This window comes from Hemiscyllium ocellatum, chromosome 18, assembly GCF_020745735.1.
Source record: "Hemiscyllium ocellatum isolate sHemOce1 chromosome 18, sHemOce1.pat.X.cur, whole genome shotgun sequence".
In the NCBI taxonomy this organism is placed as follows: Eukaryota; Metazoa; Chordata; class Chondrichthyes; order Orectolobiformes; family Hemiscylliidae; genus Hemiscyllium; species Hemiscyllium ocellatum.
In genome coordinates this window covers 15,029,765-15,045,197 of record NC_083418.1, presented here as the reverse complement: position 1 = coordinate 15,045,197, position 15,433 = coordinate 15,029,765, and the positions used below count along the sequence as shown (strand labels likewise).

General features: G+C 40.9%; 1 protein-coding gene across 2 annotated transcripts in view; it reads left to right on the top strand.

Moving 5' to 3' along the window:
• The window catches only part of LOC132824139 (astacin-like metalloendopeptidase), a 216,405-nt gene that overhangs the window by 117,298 nt on the left and 83,674 nt on the right, over nt 1–15,433 (top strand). Inside the window, exon 7 of one of the 2 annotated variants that reach the window (XM_060838391.1) lies at nt 14,891–15,072. The exons of the other annotated variant lie outside the window; for it this stretch is intronic. Within the exon in view, the coding sequence (XP_060694374.1) occupies nt 14,891–15,072 (182 nt within the window). The remainder of the gene's footprint in view (nt 1–14,890; nt 15,073–15,433) is intronic. 2 annotated transcript variants of the gene reach the window in all.

The window sequence follows — 15,433 nt, the reverse complement described above, 5'->3', positions numbered from 1 at the left end:
ATTGGATGTCCATGGTGAAGATGAGGTGTTGGGGGCCAGGGAAACAGAAGTCTTGAGGAGGTGGAGGGCGTGGGTGGTGTCTCAAATGTATGTGGAGAGTTCCTGGACTAGGGAGATAGGACAGTGTCGAGGTGGGTAGAAATGAATTCAGTGGGGCAGGAGCATGCTGAGACAATGGGTTGGCCAGGGTGGTCAGGCTTGTGGATCTTGGGAAGGAGGCAGAACCGGGCAGTGCGGGGTTCCCGTAATATGAGGTTGGAAGCTGTGGGTGGGAGATCTCCTGAGGTGTTGAGGTTCTGTATGGTTTGGGAGATGATGGTGTGGTGATGGGGGTGGGATCATGGTCAGAAGAGGTGTCCTTGAGTTGGCGTTTGGCTTCGATGGTGTAGAGGTCAGTGCACCAGACTACCACTGCACCCCCTTTATCTGCTGGCTTGATGGTGAGGTCGGGATTGGATCAGAGGGATTGGAGGGCTGCGCGTTGTGAGGGTGAGAGGTGGGAGGGGGGTAGACAGGTTGAGGCGGTTAATGTCCCAGCAGCAGTTGGAAATGAAGAGGTTGAGGGCAGGTAATGGGCCAGCACGGGGTGTCCTGTTGGATGCAGTGTGTTGGAGGTGGGCGAAGGGGTCCTCGGAAGGTGGGCAGGAGTCCTGATTGTGAAAGTAAGCTTGGAGGCGGAGGCGGCGGAAGATGTGTTCGACGTCACGGCGTGTATTAAATTCATTGATGCCTGGGCGGAGGGGGCTGAAGGTGAATCCTTTGCTGAGGACTGATTCCTCCGCCTCCGCCGTATCTGCTCCCAGGAGGCCCAGTTCCACCATAGAACACACCTTTAGAGACAGCAATTTCCCTTCCTACGTGGTTAAAGATGCCCTCTAACGCCCTCAGACCTCACCCCTCCAACTGTAACAAGGACAGAACGCTCCTCGTGCTCACCTTCCACCCTACCAACCTTCACAGAAACCAAATCATCCGCCGACATTTCCGCCACCTCCACACAGACCCCAGCACCAGGGATATATTTCCCTCCCCACCTCTTTCCGCCGTTCCCTCCGTGACTACTTAGTCAGGTCCACGCCCCCCTACACCCACCCTCCTATCCTGGAACCTTCCACTGCCACTGCAAGAATTGCAAAACCTGCGCCCACACCTCCTCCCTCACCTCCATCCAAGGCCCTAAAGGAGCCTTCCACATCCATCAAAGTTTTACCTGCATATCCACCAATATCATTTATTGTATCCGTTGCTCCCGATGTGATCTCCTGTACATTGGCGAGACTGGACGCCTCCTAGCAGAGCGCTTTAGGAAACATCTCTGGGGCACCCGCCCCAATCAACCACACCGCCCTGTGGCCCAACATTTCAACTCCCCCTCCCACTCTGCCGAGGACATGGGGGTCCTGGGCCTCCTTCACCGGCGTTCCCTCACCACCTGATGCCTGGAGGAAGAACGCCTCATCTTCCGCCTCGGAACACTTCAACCCCAGGGCATCGATGTGGACTTCAACAGCTTCCTCATATCCCCTCCCCCCACCTCACCCCAGTTCCAAACTTCCAGCTTAGCACTGTCCCCATGATCTGTCCTACCTGCCTACCTTCTTTTCCACCTATCCATTCCACCCTTCCCCCCTAACCTATCACCTTCATCCCCTCCCCCACTCACCTATTGTACTCTATGCTACTTTCTCCCCACCCCCACCCTCCTCTCACTCATCTCTCCACACTTCAGGTTCTCTGCCTGTCTTCCTGATGAAGGGCTTTTGCTCAAAACGTCGATTTTACTGCTCCTTGGATGCTGCCTGAACTGCTGTGCTCTTCCAGCACCACTCTAATCTACCTGCGAACATTTGCCTCCAATCAGCTTTCGAAAGTTCTTGCCTAATTCCGTCAAAATTGGCCTTTCTCCAACTTAGAACTTTAATTTTTAGATCTGGTCTATCCTTTTCCATCATTATTTTAAATCTAATAGAATTATGGTCGCTGGCCCCAAAGTGCTCCCCCACTGACACCTCAGTCACCTGCCCTGCCTTATTTCCCAAGAGTAGGTCAAGTTTTGCACCTTCTCTAGTAGGTACATCTACACACTGAATCAGAAAACCTTTAACACTATGGCAGTCTCAGTCGATGTTTGGAAAGTTTAAATCCCCTACCATAACCACCCTATTATTCTTACAGATAGCTGAGATCTCCTTACAAGTTTGTTTCTCAATTTCCCTCTGAGTATTTGTACAATCCCAATAAGTTGATCATCCCTTTCTTATTTCTCAGTTCCACCCAAATAACTCCCCTAGATGTATTTCTGGGAATATCCTCCCTCAGCACAGCTGTAATGCTATCCTTATCAAAAATGCCACTCCCCCTCCTCTCTCGCCTCCCTTTCTATCCTTCTTGTAGCATTTGTATCCTGGAACATTAAGCATTCAGTCCTGCCCGCTACTGAGCCATGTTTCTGTAATTGCTATGATATCCCAGTCCCATGTTCCTATCCATGCCCTGAGCTCATCTGCCTTCCCTGTTATGCCCCTTGCATTGAAATAAATGCAGTTTAATTTATTAGTCCTCCTTGTCCCTGCCTTCCCTGACTGTTTGACTCACTTCTGTTCTCAACTGTACCAGTCTCAGATTGATCTCTTTCATCACTACCTCCCTGAGTCCCACCTACCCCTCCCCCCCCCCCCCGCCCAACCCCCAACCTTACTAGTTTAAATCCTCCTGAGCAGTTCTAGCAAATTTCCCTGCCAGTATATTAGTCCCCTTCGAATTTAGGTGCAATCTGTCCTTCTTGTGCAGGTCACTTCTACCCCAAAAGAGATTCCAATGATCCAAAAATGTGAATCCTTCTCCCATACACCAGATCCTCAGCCATGCATTCATCTGCTCTATCCTCCTATTCCTGCCCTCACTAGCTTGTAGCTCTGGGAGTAATCCAGATATTACTACCCTTGAGACCTCCTTTTTAAATTTCTGCCTAACTCTCTGTAATCTCCCTTCAGAATCTCAACCTTTTCCCTTTCTATATCATTGGTTCCATTGTAGACAATGACCTCCTGCTGGCCCCTCTCCCACGTGAGAACATTCTGCACCCTCTCTGAGACATCCTTGATCCTGGCACCAGGGAAACAACACACCATTCTGCTTTATCTATGGCCACAGAAACATCTGTCTGTACCTCGGACTACAGAATCCCCTAACACAATTGATCTCTTGGAAGCCGATGTACCCCTCGTTGCATTAGAGCCAGTCTCAATACCAGAAACTTGGCTGTTCGTGCTACGTTCCCCTGAGAATCCATCATCCCCTACATTTTCCAAAACAGCATACCTGTTTGAAATGGGTATATCCACAAAAGACTCCTGCCCCAGGTGCCCAACTCTCTTACCTTTCTTGGAGTTAACCCATCTATGTGACTGTATCTGAGACTTTCCCCCCTTCCTGCAACTGCCATCCATCACATACTGTTGCTGTTGCAAATTCCTCATCACTTCTTACTGTCTCTCCAACCGATCTGATAAGATTCGCATCCAACAGCATTTATGGCAGATATAATCCACAGTAACCCATAAACTCTCTTTAAACTCCCACATCTAACAAGAAGTACATATCACTGCAAAGGTCATTTTTCATCTTTCACAATCTACAGACCCAGAAAATAACACCGTCTTATTCTTCTACAAAACATTGCCCCAGGTTAAATTAAGAGCTATGGCTTATATTTTAAGTTTAATCAAGAGACTTACCTCCAAAAATATATAATCAAGGAAGAACCCACTGTACTCACTAATGCATCCTTTCTATTGGACATACTTAAAACAACTATTAACTTATCTGATTCTGAGTTGTGAACGTCACCCAAACCGGTTCCTCCAAGATAAGTTGCTTCCATGTGCTTCCCTTTTCTGTTCTTCTCCCTTTTAAAATTGCTGTTGTTTTGACTTTTTTTCCCCAAAGTTCCGAAACAATGCAACAGCATATAAAACAGTAATTGCTGCTCCTGGAATTTGAAGAAATCACCTCCAGCACCGAAAATGCCTCAATAAAAGGAGCAGCTGTGACAACATTCTCCAGTCAGTCATCCTGTATGCATGTGGCATACAGAGCAGCCCTGAAATTACTGGTCGAGATATTCCTCTTGAGGGTTAGCAGCATTATAGATGTCAGTCTTCAGCTGATTCAGTTCACATGATATCAGGAATGGTCTATTGCCTGCTCCATGTCATGCACTGATGTTCTGGGCTGAGATGACTGATCTCCAATAAGCATAAAAGTCTTTGCCAGCAGAAAAGACTTCCCCCTTGCTCAAGGTTCCCTTTAAATTGCACACGATTGTGTGTATGCTCAGTTGTAAGCATGTCAATCAGTGTCAGCAAGACCTCACATCATTTTGACAAGATTACTGAGTATGCGTCTAATAGAACTAGCTGTGCTTCTGGTCAAGCTGTTCCCATGTAGCTACACACTACCAAATACCCAACTGTAGCAAATTAACGAGGTATGCCCTGTACGCTGAAAGCAGGACAAATCTAAACTATGCAGTTACCACTCCATCAGTCCATTCTTGATCATCAGCAAACTCAGGGCTTTGATTGTTGACAAGTGCTATCAGGTTTCAACTTACAAAGGCATAACCTGCACACAGCTGCCCAGTTTGGTTTCTCCTAGTGCCACTTGACCCCTGACCTTATTAAAACTTTGATCTGATGTGGACAAAAGATCTGGATTTCAGAAGTTAGTTGAGAATGATCATATCCAAAACCAAGGCAGTATTTAACTGACTAACATGAGTGCTAGCAAAGTGGAATCAATATAGATGGGGTGGGCTTCTGGAGAAGTGTTGCCTCCAATTTTCTTACTAGCTGTGTGGGCTCCAGTGTGCATGCGCAGCAGCAACTTCTAGAACCAGAATTGCTTGCTGACACTGATTGACATGCTTACAAGTGAGCATGCACACAATAGTGTCCAATTTAAAGGGAACCTTGAGCAAGGGAAAGTCTTTCTGCTGGCAAAGACTTTTATGCTTATTGGAGATCAATCATCTCAGCCCAGAACATCAGTGCACAAGTTCCTCACAGTAATGACATGGACCATGATGTTCCCTCCATAAAAGGTCAGAAGTGACAATATTCTGTAATGACAACATAACTATGAAGCAGTTTGTGCTCAAGTCCACTAGGACCTGGAGGATGTCCAGGCAATAGGCTGATAAGTGGCAACGAGGAGAAAGTGAGGACTGCAGATGCTGGAGCAGATGCAGGAGTTCCTGAGGAAGGGCTTATGCCTGAAACGTTGATTCTCCTGCTCCTCGGATGCTGCCTGGCCTGCTGTGTTTTTCCAGCACCACTCTTTTCAACTCTGATAAGTGGCAAGTAACATTCAAGCCACACAAGTGGCAGATAATGAGCATTTCTCACAAGAGTGACTCCAACCATCTCCCCTTGATATTCAAAGAACTATGTAAATAATACAACACAGAAAGGAGTTATTTGGCTCATCTTGACTAGGCCGACCCAGATACCCTTCCTAATCCCATCTTCCTGCACAGGGCCCGTAGCCCTACAACTTACAGCAAGTAAGGATGGATCCAAATACTTTATTGGAAACAGTTTAGGACCTCTACACCCATCACCAACTCAGGCAGTGAATTCCATACACGCACAACCCACCAATCCTTCTGCCACTTCGCTTGAATCCATGACACCTTATTTTTGAGCTCTCTACTAAGGGGAACAGGTTCCTCCTGTCTACGTCATCTCTACCCCTCACAATTTTATATACTTTAATCAAGTCACCCCACAGCTTTCTCTGATCCAAGGAGAACAATCCCAGTCTCTCGTACAGCATCTTTATTGAGATGGATAGGATTGTGGCACAGTCACAGTGATGTTTTTGAAACTTCTCACAAGGATTTCTGTCCGAGTAATATTTGCCAGAACTGCCAATTAATTAGATTGTGTCATTGGGTGGTGACTACGTCCACATGCAAGTGTCCCTATGGGCTGTGATGTCCATGGTCTCAAACAATACAGCTGCAATAAATTACAGTGCATTTATCAGGCTTTACCTTAAGCTTATACTTCCCCTCTCTTTCTGAGGTATCTGTATGTCATTATTTTGGCCTTTTCACTTCAGCTCACTATCACTGTTTTAAACTCAGTTTCTCTATGTGCCAGTGTCTTTTGTTTAAACTATACTTGTTTGCTCTTCTAAGCCACACTGATCCATTTGTCACGTAGGTGTACATGTGTGAGGCTCATTCTTCAGTGCACTTTTTTAAAATCCTGTGTTATGTGTGTTATTTCCAAGGTAACGATCACTTTTGCACACTTACATGGAGACCATGTTTGGTATGATCTTATCAAAAGGTCTGTGAGATTTTGCTTTTCTCCCCACATGCAGTCCCAATGCCCCTGCTAGTGGCTTGATCATCAAATTCAATTCTTCTGAAAAGAAAAGACAAGACAAATGTCACCAAAAGAAAATTATCAGTTTAATGCTCTCACCTAAACTACCTTGTCACTAAAACACGTTAACTTAATTTGCCATTTTAACCCATTGTTTTTCTTCCGACAGTGCTCTCCATTCCTTATTACTACTTCTGATCCAATTTTGCACTTTAACTATTACCACCTATCTAATTCCAGAGATGTGGAAAGATTTACAGTCCATCCATAGAGGATAGAACTTCGTCTTAATAAAACAGAAGTCAAATATTTCTGTTTGACTCAAGCAAAACATACTTATTTTCCTCTTCCTTGAAGATGACCCAGTTTGTAAAACTTTTTGGTAAATTTCCCATATAAATTTGTCCAAATTCATTATATTTAATGTTTTCAAATATTTCTCTAATGCTGGAATGTGTTGTTCATGAATGGCTTGATAGGTTGAGGATGCCTCATCGACCACTGTGTTGTGACGTTGATTGTCTGCAAATGGGTTCAGAAGTTTGTAGTCATCTATGTAGTATCTGAAAAAAAGCGCCCATGCATTCCACTTCAAGCAGAATGGGTAAATTAGTAATACTTTAAGGGGTATGGTGAAAACTCCTGGATGTAATTACATCACCATCTCTTCTCCTCCTGTAAGGAATTGTGTGTTATAATTAACAAAGGAAAAGCCCACCTCCTTTGTTAGATTGTATTGTTTTTTAACTCCTCGATATCAGTTTTCTCAGATTTTTGAACATATCATTGGAATTTTATTCAAAGAGAATTGCGTTTCCAAGATTCTAATTTCCCTATTACTTGGATAATCTCACACTAATCTACATTTACCATGAGCAAATCTTATCATCCGGAATTAAAGATTTGTTCTTGTTAAACTAGTATTTGGAAGTTCACTCTGGCCAGAAAGTGAAATTCCAAACATGGTAATCTATGCACAAAGTTTCTGAGATTAAAATCTAATTTTAATCAACTGCAACCAAGTCCAAAAAGTAAGATTTTTATCATGCTTTAAGATACAGATTTTAAGTCACCATTTCATCACAGATGTGTGCATAACACCACCTCTGGTAATTCTTTAAAAGGATATTACATTAACTAAACATGTTCCACACTGATACAGGCTCACATAAACACTCTGATCACCATGGCTTCCCAACATGCAAACTACATTCAAAACATACTCAGATCTCATGCTCTGGGGGACTAAACTCAAATTTCACATCATCTTTATCTATCTTTATAACGTCAACATCTATCAATCAATGAGTAAACGTACATTCAAACAAAGCCACAGAGAGTTTTCCACACTTCTAACCTTTTCTCTCCTATCTCAGTTTTCACATTCCAGAAGCCAATAACCAAAGAATTTCTCTCTCGAAGTGCAAATCAATATAACCCTCAGCCATTTCAATTGTTCCCAGGTTTCCATTCCTTCCCCTCTTTTTTTAGTTTTTTTTTGCTGGGACTGGGTTTTGTGTTGCTTGATCTGTAAAGGGGCTAAATAATGCTTCTTCTTGTTGCTGGAGTCAGCGGAGGATTTCCTCCCATTCTCCCAGGCTTATTTTAGTACATTTCGATTCCTCACAGATAGCCTTTGATTGGCTTTTTAAACATTTTTTTAATAACTTGATTTCTGTATTATCTCACTCCTTTTCTGAGAATGGATTTGTCCTATTAGGAGGAGGGACCACCTTATTCATTCTTTCTCTTTTGTTCATGTGGCCTTTCCAGACCCTTTTAACATCGTTCAAAGATCTTTGTCCCGTGCAGGTATTGTACTTCTGTCTGATTTTTACACAGGTTTTAGGTAGGTCAAATTGTTGTTCTATATTTTCCTTTTGTTTCAATGGAATCTCTTCTGATATGTCAGGTGGTGTCAGGCAACCCTTTGCGGTTGTTGGTAGTTCTGAACTCTTATCATCTGCCATTGTGATATTTATGGATCTCAGGTCTTATGCTTAATTAGCCTTGGACAGAGACTCAAATTTTAAGAGAGCTCGAGCCAGCCTGCCCTGCCAGAGTTTGAAATCACATGAAGAGAAAGAGCTTCAGGTTTAGAGAACCGACCAAGGATTTTTAATAGGAGGTGTCCTTACCTCTTCGGCACCGATAATGGGTGTCACGTCTATGGAGAGGTCTGTTTTTTTCAGTGAGCCTGCCTACTGCGCCAAGTTGCTAGATCTCACACATTTCAACAAGAGTCCGAGGCGCAGGGTACAGTTCAGTTACAGCAAAAAAAGGCACAAATTCAGTAAGGCTTGAATAAAAGCAGAAGAACCCACAGACTTCACAAAGTCCTTCTTTATACATTTTGACTTAGAATGCACATGTATCCCCACGCTGCCAATTGCTATTGGTCAGTAGAGCTAAGTTGTCATTCAGTGATTGTCTCTCTCGTACACCATCTTTATTGAGATTGTGGCTTGTGGCATAGTCAGTCACAATGATGTTGTTGAAGCTTTTCACAATGGTTTCTGTCTGAGTATTATTTGCCAGAACTGTCAATTAATTAAAAAATTCTCATTACAGGGAAAAGAAAAGAATATTGACTTTTGATCAGTTCCAACACAGTTATGTGGTTTAGCACATTCCAATTAAAATGACAATATCTTGAGTGAGTGAGAGAGAGAGAAAAGACCTTTCCTGTTGCAGTTGTTGAGCTAATTATTAACTATTTGTGGTCTGGTTTGAATCCTTTTATGAACTAATTTGGTTCTATAATTATTGATTAAACAATTAATTAATGCAAGGTCTAATGTTATCATATGTTTAAAGTTAAAAATCACACAATTCCAGGTTATAGTTCAACAGGTTTAATTGGAAGCACACTAGCTTTCGGAGCGTCACTCCTTCATCAGGTGATTGTCAGGTGCTCCGAAAGCTAGTGTGCTTCCAATTAAACCTGTTGGACTATAACCTGGTATTGTGTGATTTTTAACTTTGTACACCCCAGTCCAACACCGACATCACCATATCATGATTATCATATGTGATAGCTACAACTTTCTAATGTTTGTTAACTTGTATGTCAGCTGCAAATGTTAATTGTTTTACCCTTGGCTTACAGAGTTGAATCAAATCTCAAATGTTGTTAGTCTTTCTCAAGAAAAATGTTGCTGTCAGCCATCATGTGCTACTCAGCAAAGGCCAGCTTGACATATCTACAGTTATTCTTCCCTGGTAGCATTCTAGTAAATCTTCTCTGCACACTCTCCAAAGCAATAATGTCCTTTCTGTTATATAGTGACTAGAACTGAACACAGTACTCTAGTTGTCACCTCACTAGTGCTTATACATTTTCATCATCGTGCCCTCCCTTTTATACTCTGTACCTCTGCCAGTGAAGGAAAGCATTCCACAATCCTTCTTTACAACCTTATCTGTTTTTACCATAACTGCTACCTTTAAGGATCTGTGCACTTGTGCACCAAGATCTCTTACTTCATCTACCCCTCTCAGTATATTCCCATTTAATGTGTATTCCCTTTTAATGTTTGACCTTCCTAAATGCATTGCCTCACTCTTATCAGAGTTGAACTCCAACTGCCACATTCCTGCCCACACAGCCAACCCATTTAGTTACAGTTGGTGTTGTCCTCTATGCGTGACACTGCCCCCACTCCCACACCCAGTTCAAGTCCAAATAATTAATGTATAAAACAAACAGCGGGGATCTCAAAACCAAACCCTGTGGAATACCACTTGAAACAGCTTTCCATTTGATGTCGTTACCCTTTGTTTCCTATTACCGAGTCAACTTTGGATCCAATTTTAACACATTACCCTATATCCCATGGGCTTTTATCTTTTTGATCAGTCAGCCATCTGGGTTCTTGTCAAATTCCTTGTTAAAATCCATATTGACAACATCGACTACACAACCCTCATTGATCTTCCTTGTCACTTCATCAAAGGCTTCAATCAAATTTATAAGGCATGAACTTCTCATAACAAAGCTATGCTGACTGTCCCTGACTAGTTCATGCTACTCTAACCAATTCAATCTTTCAGGATTGATTCCAACAATCTCCCCACTACCAAATTAAGACTAACTGGCCTATAATTGTTTGATATTTCTTTTGTACTCTTTTTAAATAACAGAACTACTTTTATATTCCTCCTGTCCTCTAGTTCCTCACCTGTGACTGATGAAGATTGGAAAATAATCCTCTGAACATCTGCTACTTCTTCCCTGATCTTCTTCACCATCCTAGGGAACTATCCATCCAGCCTTGGCAATTATCTACTTTCAGGGACTTTAACTCCTCTTACACTTCTTCTCTTGTTAAGATTATTTTGTCCCAGATTTCACACTGCTTTTCTTGGATTATTAGATACACATAATTATTTTCCTTCGTGAATATGGAGAAGAAAAATTAATTTAAAATTCTTCCCATATCCTCTGCATTTTCACACAGTTCCCTTCTTTATCTCTTGTAGGTCCAGCTGTTTTTCTTAATGAACCATTTACTGTTTATAAACTGATAAATCATCTTGAGGTTTTCATTGATCTTAATTGCTAATAATTTTTCGGGCCATGTCTTAGATTCTTTTTTAACTTGATCCCTCTACTGTCTATAGTCGTCTAGGCTATCTGCAGTGTTGAGTTTTTGTGAATATTAAAAGCTATTATAAGCTTTTCCCATGTATTTTTAGAGACAACATGGGGGTTTAGGTTTGGCAGTACCATTCTTATTTTTGGAGAGGCATGTCTGCTTTGTGCCCTAAATATCTTAGTTTTTAGTGCCTCCCACTAGTTTACCACTGATTTATCCTATAGGAGTCCTGTTGAGTTCATCTCAGCCAAATCACTTCTTAGTTTTGTAAAATTTGCCTTCCCCCTCCCCCAGTTTAAAACTTTTATTCCTGACTTGTCACTGTCCTTTTCCATTTAAAAAATACTAAATCTAAGCGAATTTTAGTTACAGTCCCCGATATGGTCACCAACTGTCACTTCACCCACTTGCCCATCTTCATTTCCCAAAATTAAATCCAGAATTGCATTACTTCTAATTGGACTTGTCACATATTATTTTGAAGAAAAGTCCTGGACTCAGTATATGAATGTTTCACCCTCGATGCCTTTTATAGTCTTTGAAACCCAGTTGATATTGGAATGATTAAAGGCTCCAACTGTTATTACCCTCTTATTCCTTCACCAGTAATTTGTCCAACTATGTCTTCTATTTCCCTCTCATTATTCAGGGGTCTATAGTATACTCCTAGTAGTGTTACTGCCCCTTTTTTTATTTCTAAACGCAAACCTCATTTGTTAACCCATTTATGATCCTTTTGCACAACTGTAGTACATCATCTCTTCTCACAAATATTCACCTGCATTAGCATTGCTGAAACATGGTATTAAAACTTTAGGCATGCCATTGACCAGAAACTGAACAGGACAGCCATATAGAAACTGTGGCAGATGGTTGATTCAGACAATGGGAATACTGCAGTAAGTGTATCTCCAATGCTCCACCGCCATTTACAAGACACAAGTCAGAGTTATGGTAGAATACTGTCCACTTTTTGGATGAGTGCAGCTTCAGCAAAACTTGAACACTGGATTGCCACTCCATTCACTACTTTTAATATCGATTGTCTTTACCAATTCACACAGCAGCAGCAGCAATGTGTACCAATGCTACACCTTCAAAATGACCTTTGCCATTTAGAAGGTTAAGGGTAGCAGTGACATGGGAGCACCATTACTTGAAAGATCAAGCCACACACCATAATGATTTAGACCTATATTGATGTTCATTTACTGGGGTTGAATCAAAATCCTGGCAGGGCTCTGGCCCGAAACGTCGTATTTCCTGTTCCTTGGATGCTGCCTAACCTGCTGTGCTTTAACCAGCAACACATTTTCAACACGCTTCCTAATAGCACTGTGAATCCCCCTACACACATAACGATTCAAAGACTTCAGGAATGCAGTTCACAACCACCTTTTGTACAACAAATAGGGATGGGCAGTTAAGTGATGCCTGTATCCAATGAATGATTTTTTAAAAATGTTAAATGCTAGCTGTTATTTGTCAATGCAAATTGGTATTTACTCCTCTATATATTGATCCCTTGTTCCTTCTTTGCTGTAAGTAAGTCTATTGTATGTACATTTCTGTTGAGATACAAATTAAAGGGAGGTAATTTGACAGTTACGTGCTGCCAGTGTGGAACCACAGCTGTGCATTTGCTTATATCAGCTTGCTAGTGCACAACTCTACCTTTCATTTTTGTACTTGAAAATTATAGCCCATTAAAATCATGTTTTGGGAAGTTTTTCACCTTGTTGCTTTGCATGCATGATAGGTTAGCCTGCAGTTATAGAAGCAATCTCCCTTTTTATTACTTCACTCACCAGCATAGATCTTTGCCTTCACTGCATGGGTTTAAGGGCATAAGAAATGGTAATGGGGCGAACCATATTGATCCTGCTGTGCCATACAATAAGATCATGGGTGACATTCAAAATTATCGGTACTTCTATTTGTCTTGTCTGTGTGTCTCTTGATTTCTTGAGTGCCCAATAATCTGTCAATCTCATTCTTGAATATGTTTATCAATCTGTAGCCTGCTAAGGTACAGAGTGCCAATGTTTTGCAACCCTGTGAGTGAAGACATTTCTCCAATCTAAGTCTTAAATGGCAAATCTTAAGATTGTAGCTAAGCAGTTCTTAATACTCCAACCAGGGGAATCAGCTTCTTGGTACCTATGAAGCACCACCCTGTGTAGAGCACGAAAAGGAGAATCCAGCAGGGAGGAATGTATACTCTGAAAAAAATCTTTATGATTTTCATTTCATTTAAATTAATGGAAGAAATGAAGTGAGTTGTATAATTTTTGAATCATTATCTTGACTGAAATTTCCTCTCTGCACTCTGTTCTGATGATCAGTAAAAGTAAAATTCTTCTCTATTGTTTTCAAAAATGTTAACACAGGAATTCTTAAGTACCTTTCATTTCCCTTTTTCCAGCAACCTACAGGTTTGAGAAGCTCAAAGTTGGTGTTTTTATGTCACTACTTCCAAATTACAAATTCTACAAATTTTTCGTTACATCTTATATTGTTGTGCTTTCATTCATTTAAAACTGAGACAGCTCTTTAGTGTAACCTTGATTTGACTTATTATTATCACATGTACCAAGATACAGAGAAAAGTATTGTTTTGTATGCAATCTAGGCAAAACATATCTTACATAAATACATCAGGGTAATAGAATGCAGTATATAGTATTAAAGCTACGGAGAATGTGCAGAGAAAGATCAACATGAATATATCAAAGGTCCGTTCATACGTCTGATAACTGTGGGAAGAAGCTGTTCTTGAATCTGTTGGTGCATGTTTTCAAACTTTTGCATCTTCTGCCCGATGGAAGAGGATGGCAGAAACCTGAATTAATACTGGATTAGGCAGAAGTGCTACATTTTACATGTATAAGCTTTTTTTATCCTTTAGCATATTTTAGTTTTTAGATAAAGTAAATTAGTAATTTCTTTAATGAAAGTCCCAACTCAGCAACAAGATAACCTGAATATCCTAAATGTCCCCACTGTAAAGCAGCTTTTAATTGGGATTCATTCAACTATAATCAGAAATAAACTAATGTCACATTAAAGAAAAAGATATTAGGCACATTGACTAATATGCCTATTAGTCATACAAATTGTGGAGAAGAGTTATTTATGGGTTGTTTAAAGATGGAAAAAGATGTGAAACAGAGATTTAGTTAGAGGAGAAAAACAGATGAACATCTACCTAATAGAAGTTTATAAAATTATGAAAGGCATATCAGAATGGATAGTAATTTTCTCAGGGAAGAGATGTCAATTATTAGGGGACATAAGTTTAAGGTAAAAAGGGGTAAGTCTAAAGGAGAGGTGAGAGGCACGTCTTTTACACAGAAGGTGATAAATGCCTGGAGTGTGCTGGAGGTGGATACAATAGTCACTTTTAAAAGATATCTTGACAGATATATGAATAGGCAAGGAATACAGAGGCAAAATAATTTTTGTTTAAAAAGGCATCATGTGTTGGAGCTGTCATGGTGGGCTGAAGGATTCTTGTGCTGAACTGTTCTTAGTTAACATAGAGCTGTATGGTAGTTCTAATTAGTGAAGGATAGGAATTGGCTAGTATAGCATTGAAGGAATTTGGACCTGATGTAATGGCATGGGGCAGAATTGGTCTGGATTCAGTACGAGTTGACAAGCTTGTAATAGAGGTTGAAAGTAATGAATTTTTTTTGTCCATATTGAATGGGTGAAAGTAGTTCTTTTTAAAGAATGAAAATCTAACGAATTGTCACAAAATACATGTGTAAAGTTGAAAGAGTTGCTGAAGAGATAGAAATGTGTGTTATCACAGTACACTTAGATTTTGATGTAGAGATATAAGCTGAAATATTTTAGAGAGAAATTACTTTAAAACATCATTTTTCCTAGATGCTGGTCCTATGTAGGGCCAGGAAAACAAAGAGCACAAGAAATTTCTCTGCAAAAACCCCACTGTGTGCAAGTTGGTATAATACAGCATCAGCTGATGCATGCACTTGGTTTTTATCATGAAAATTGTAGAACTGATCGTGACGACTATGTTGAGCTTAAAATGGAGAATATTAAAAAAGGTAAGAAGATGAAAACTTCAGAAATATCTTTCAATTCCAGCAGGAATGTAGCACCAGATCTGCAGTCTTTTTCAGCATTACTCTAATGAACTATATATTGAGTCTAAAGTAAATGTCTACAGATTTGACCTTACTGTGCTTACAAAGATTGTATGGAGAAAATGGGTGTATCACAAAAACCAAGAAAGAGAAAACAAATGTCGAGGCCAGAAGCTGTGGGCAGATAATAAAGTGGCAAAACACCATCTCTCATAATTCTTCTGTTGCTAATTAATCAGCTTGCTTCTCAGACAGTATTAGATGGGCAGACATTTTCTCCAGTTTAATGTTGCAAACGCTAGTGTTTGTCCTCAGTCCCAAT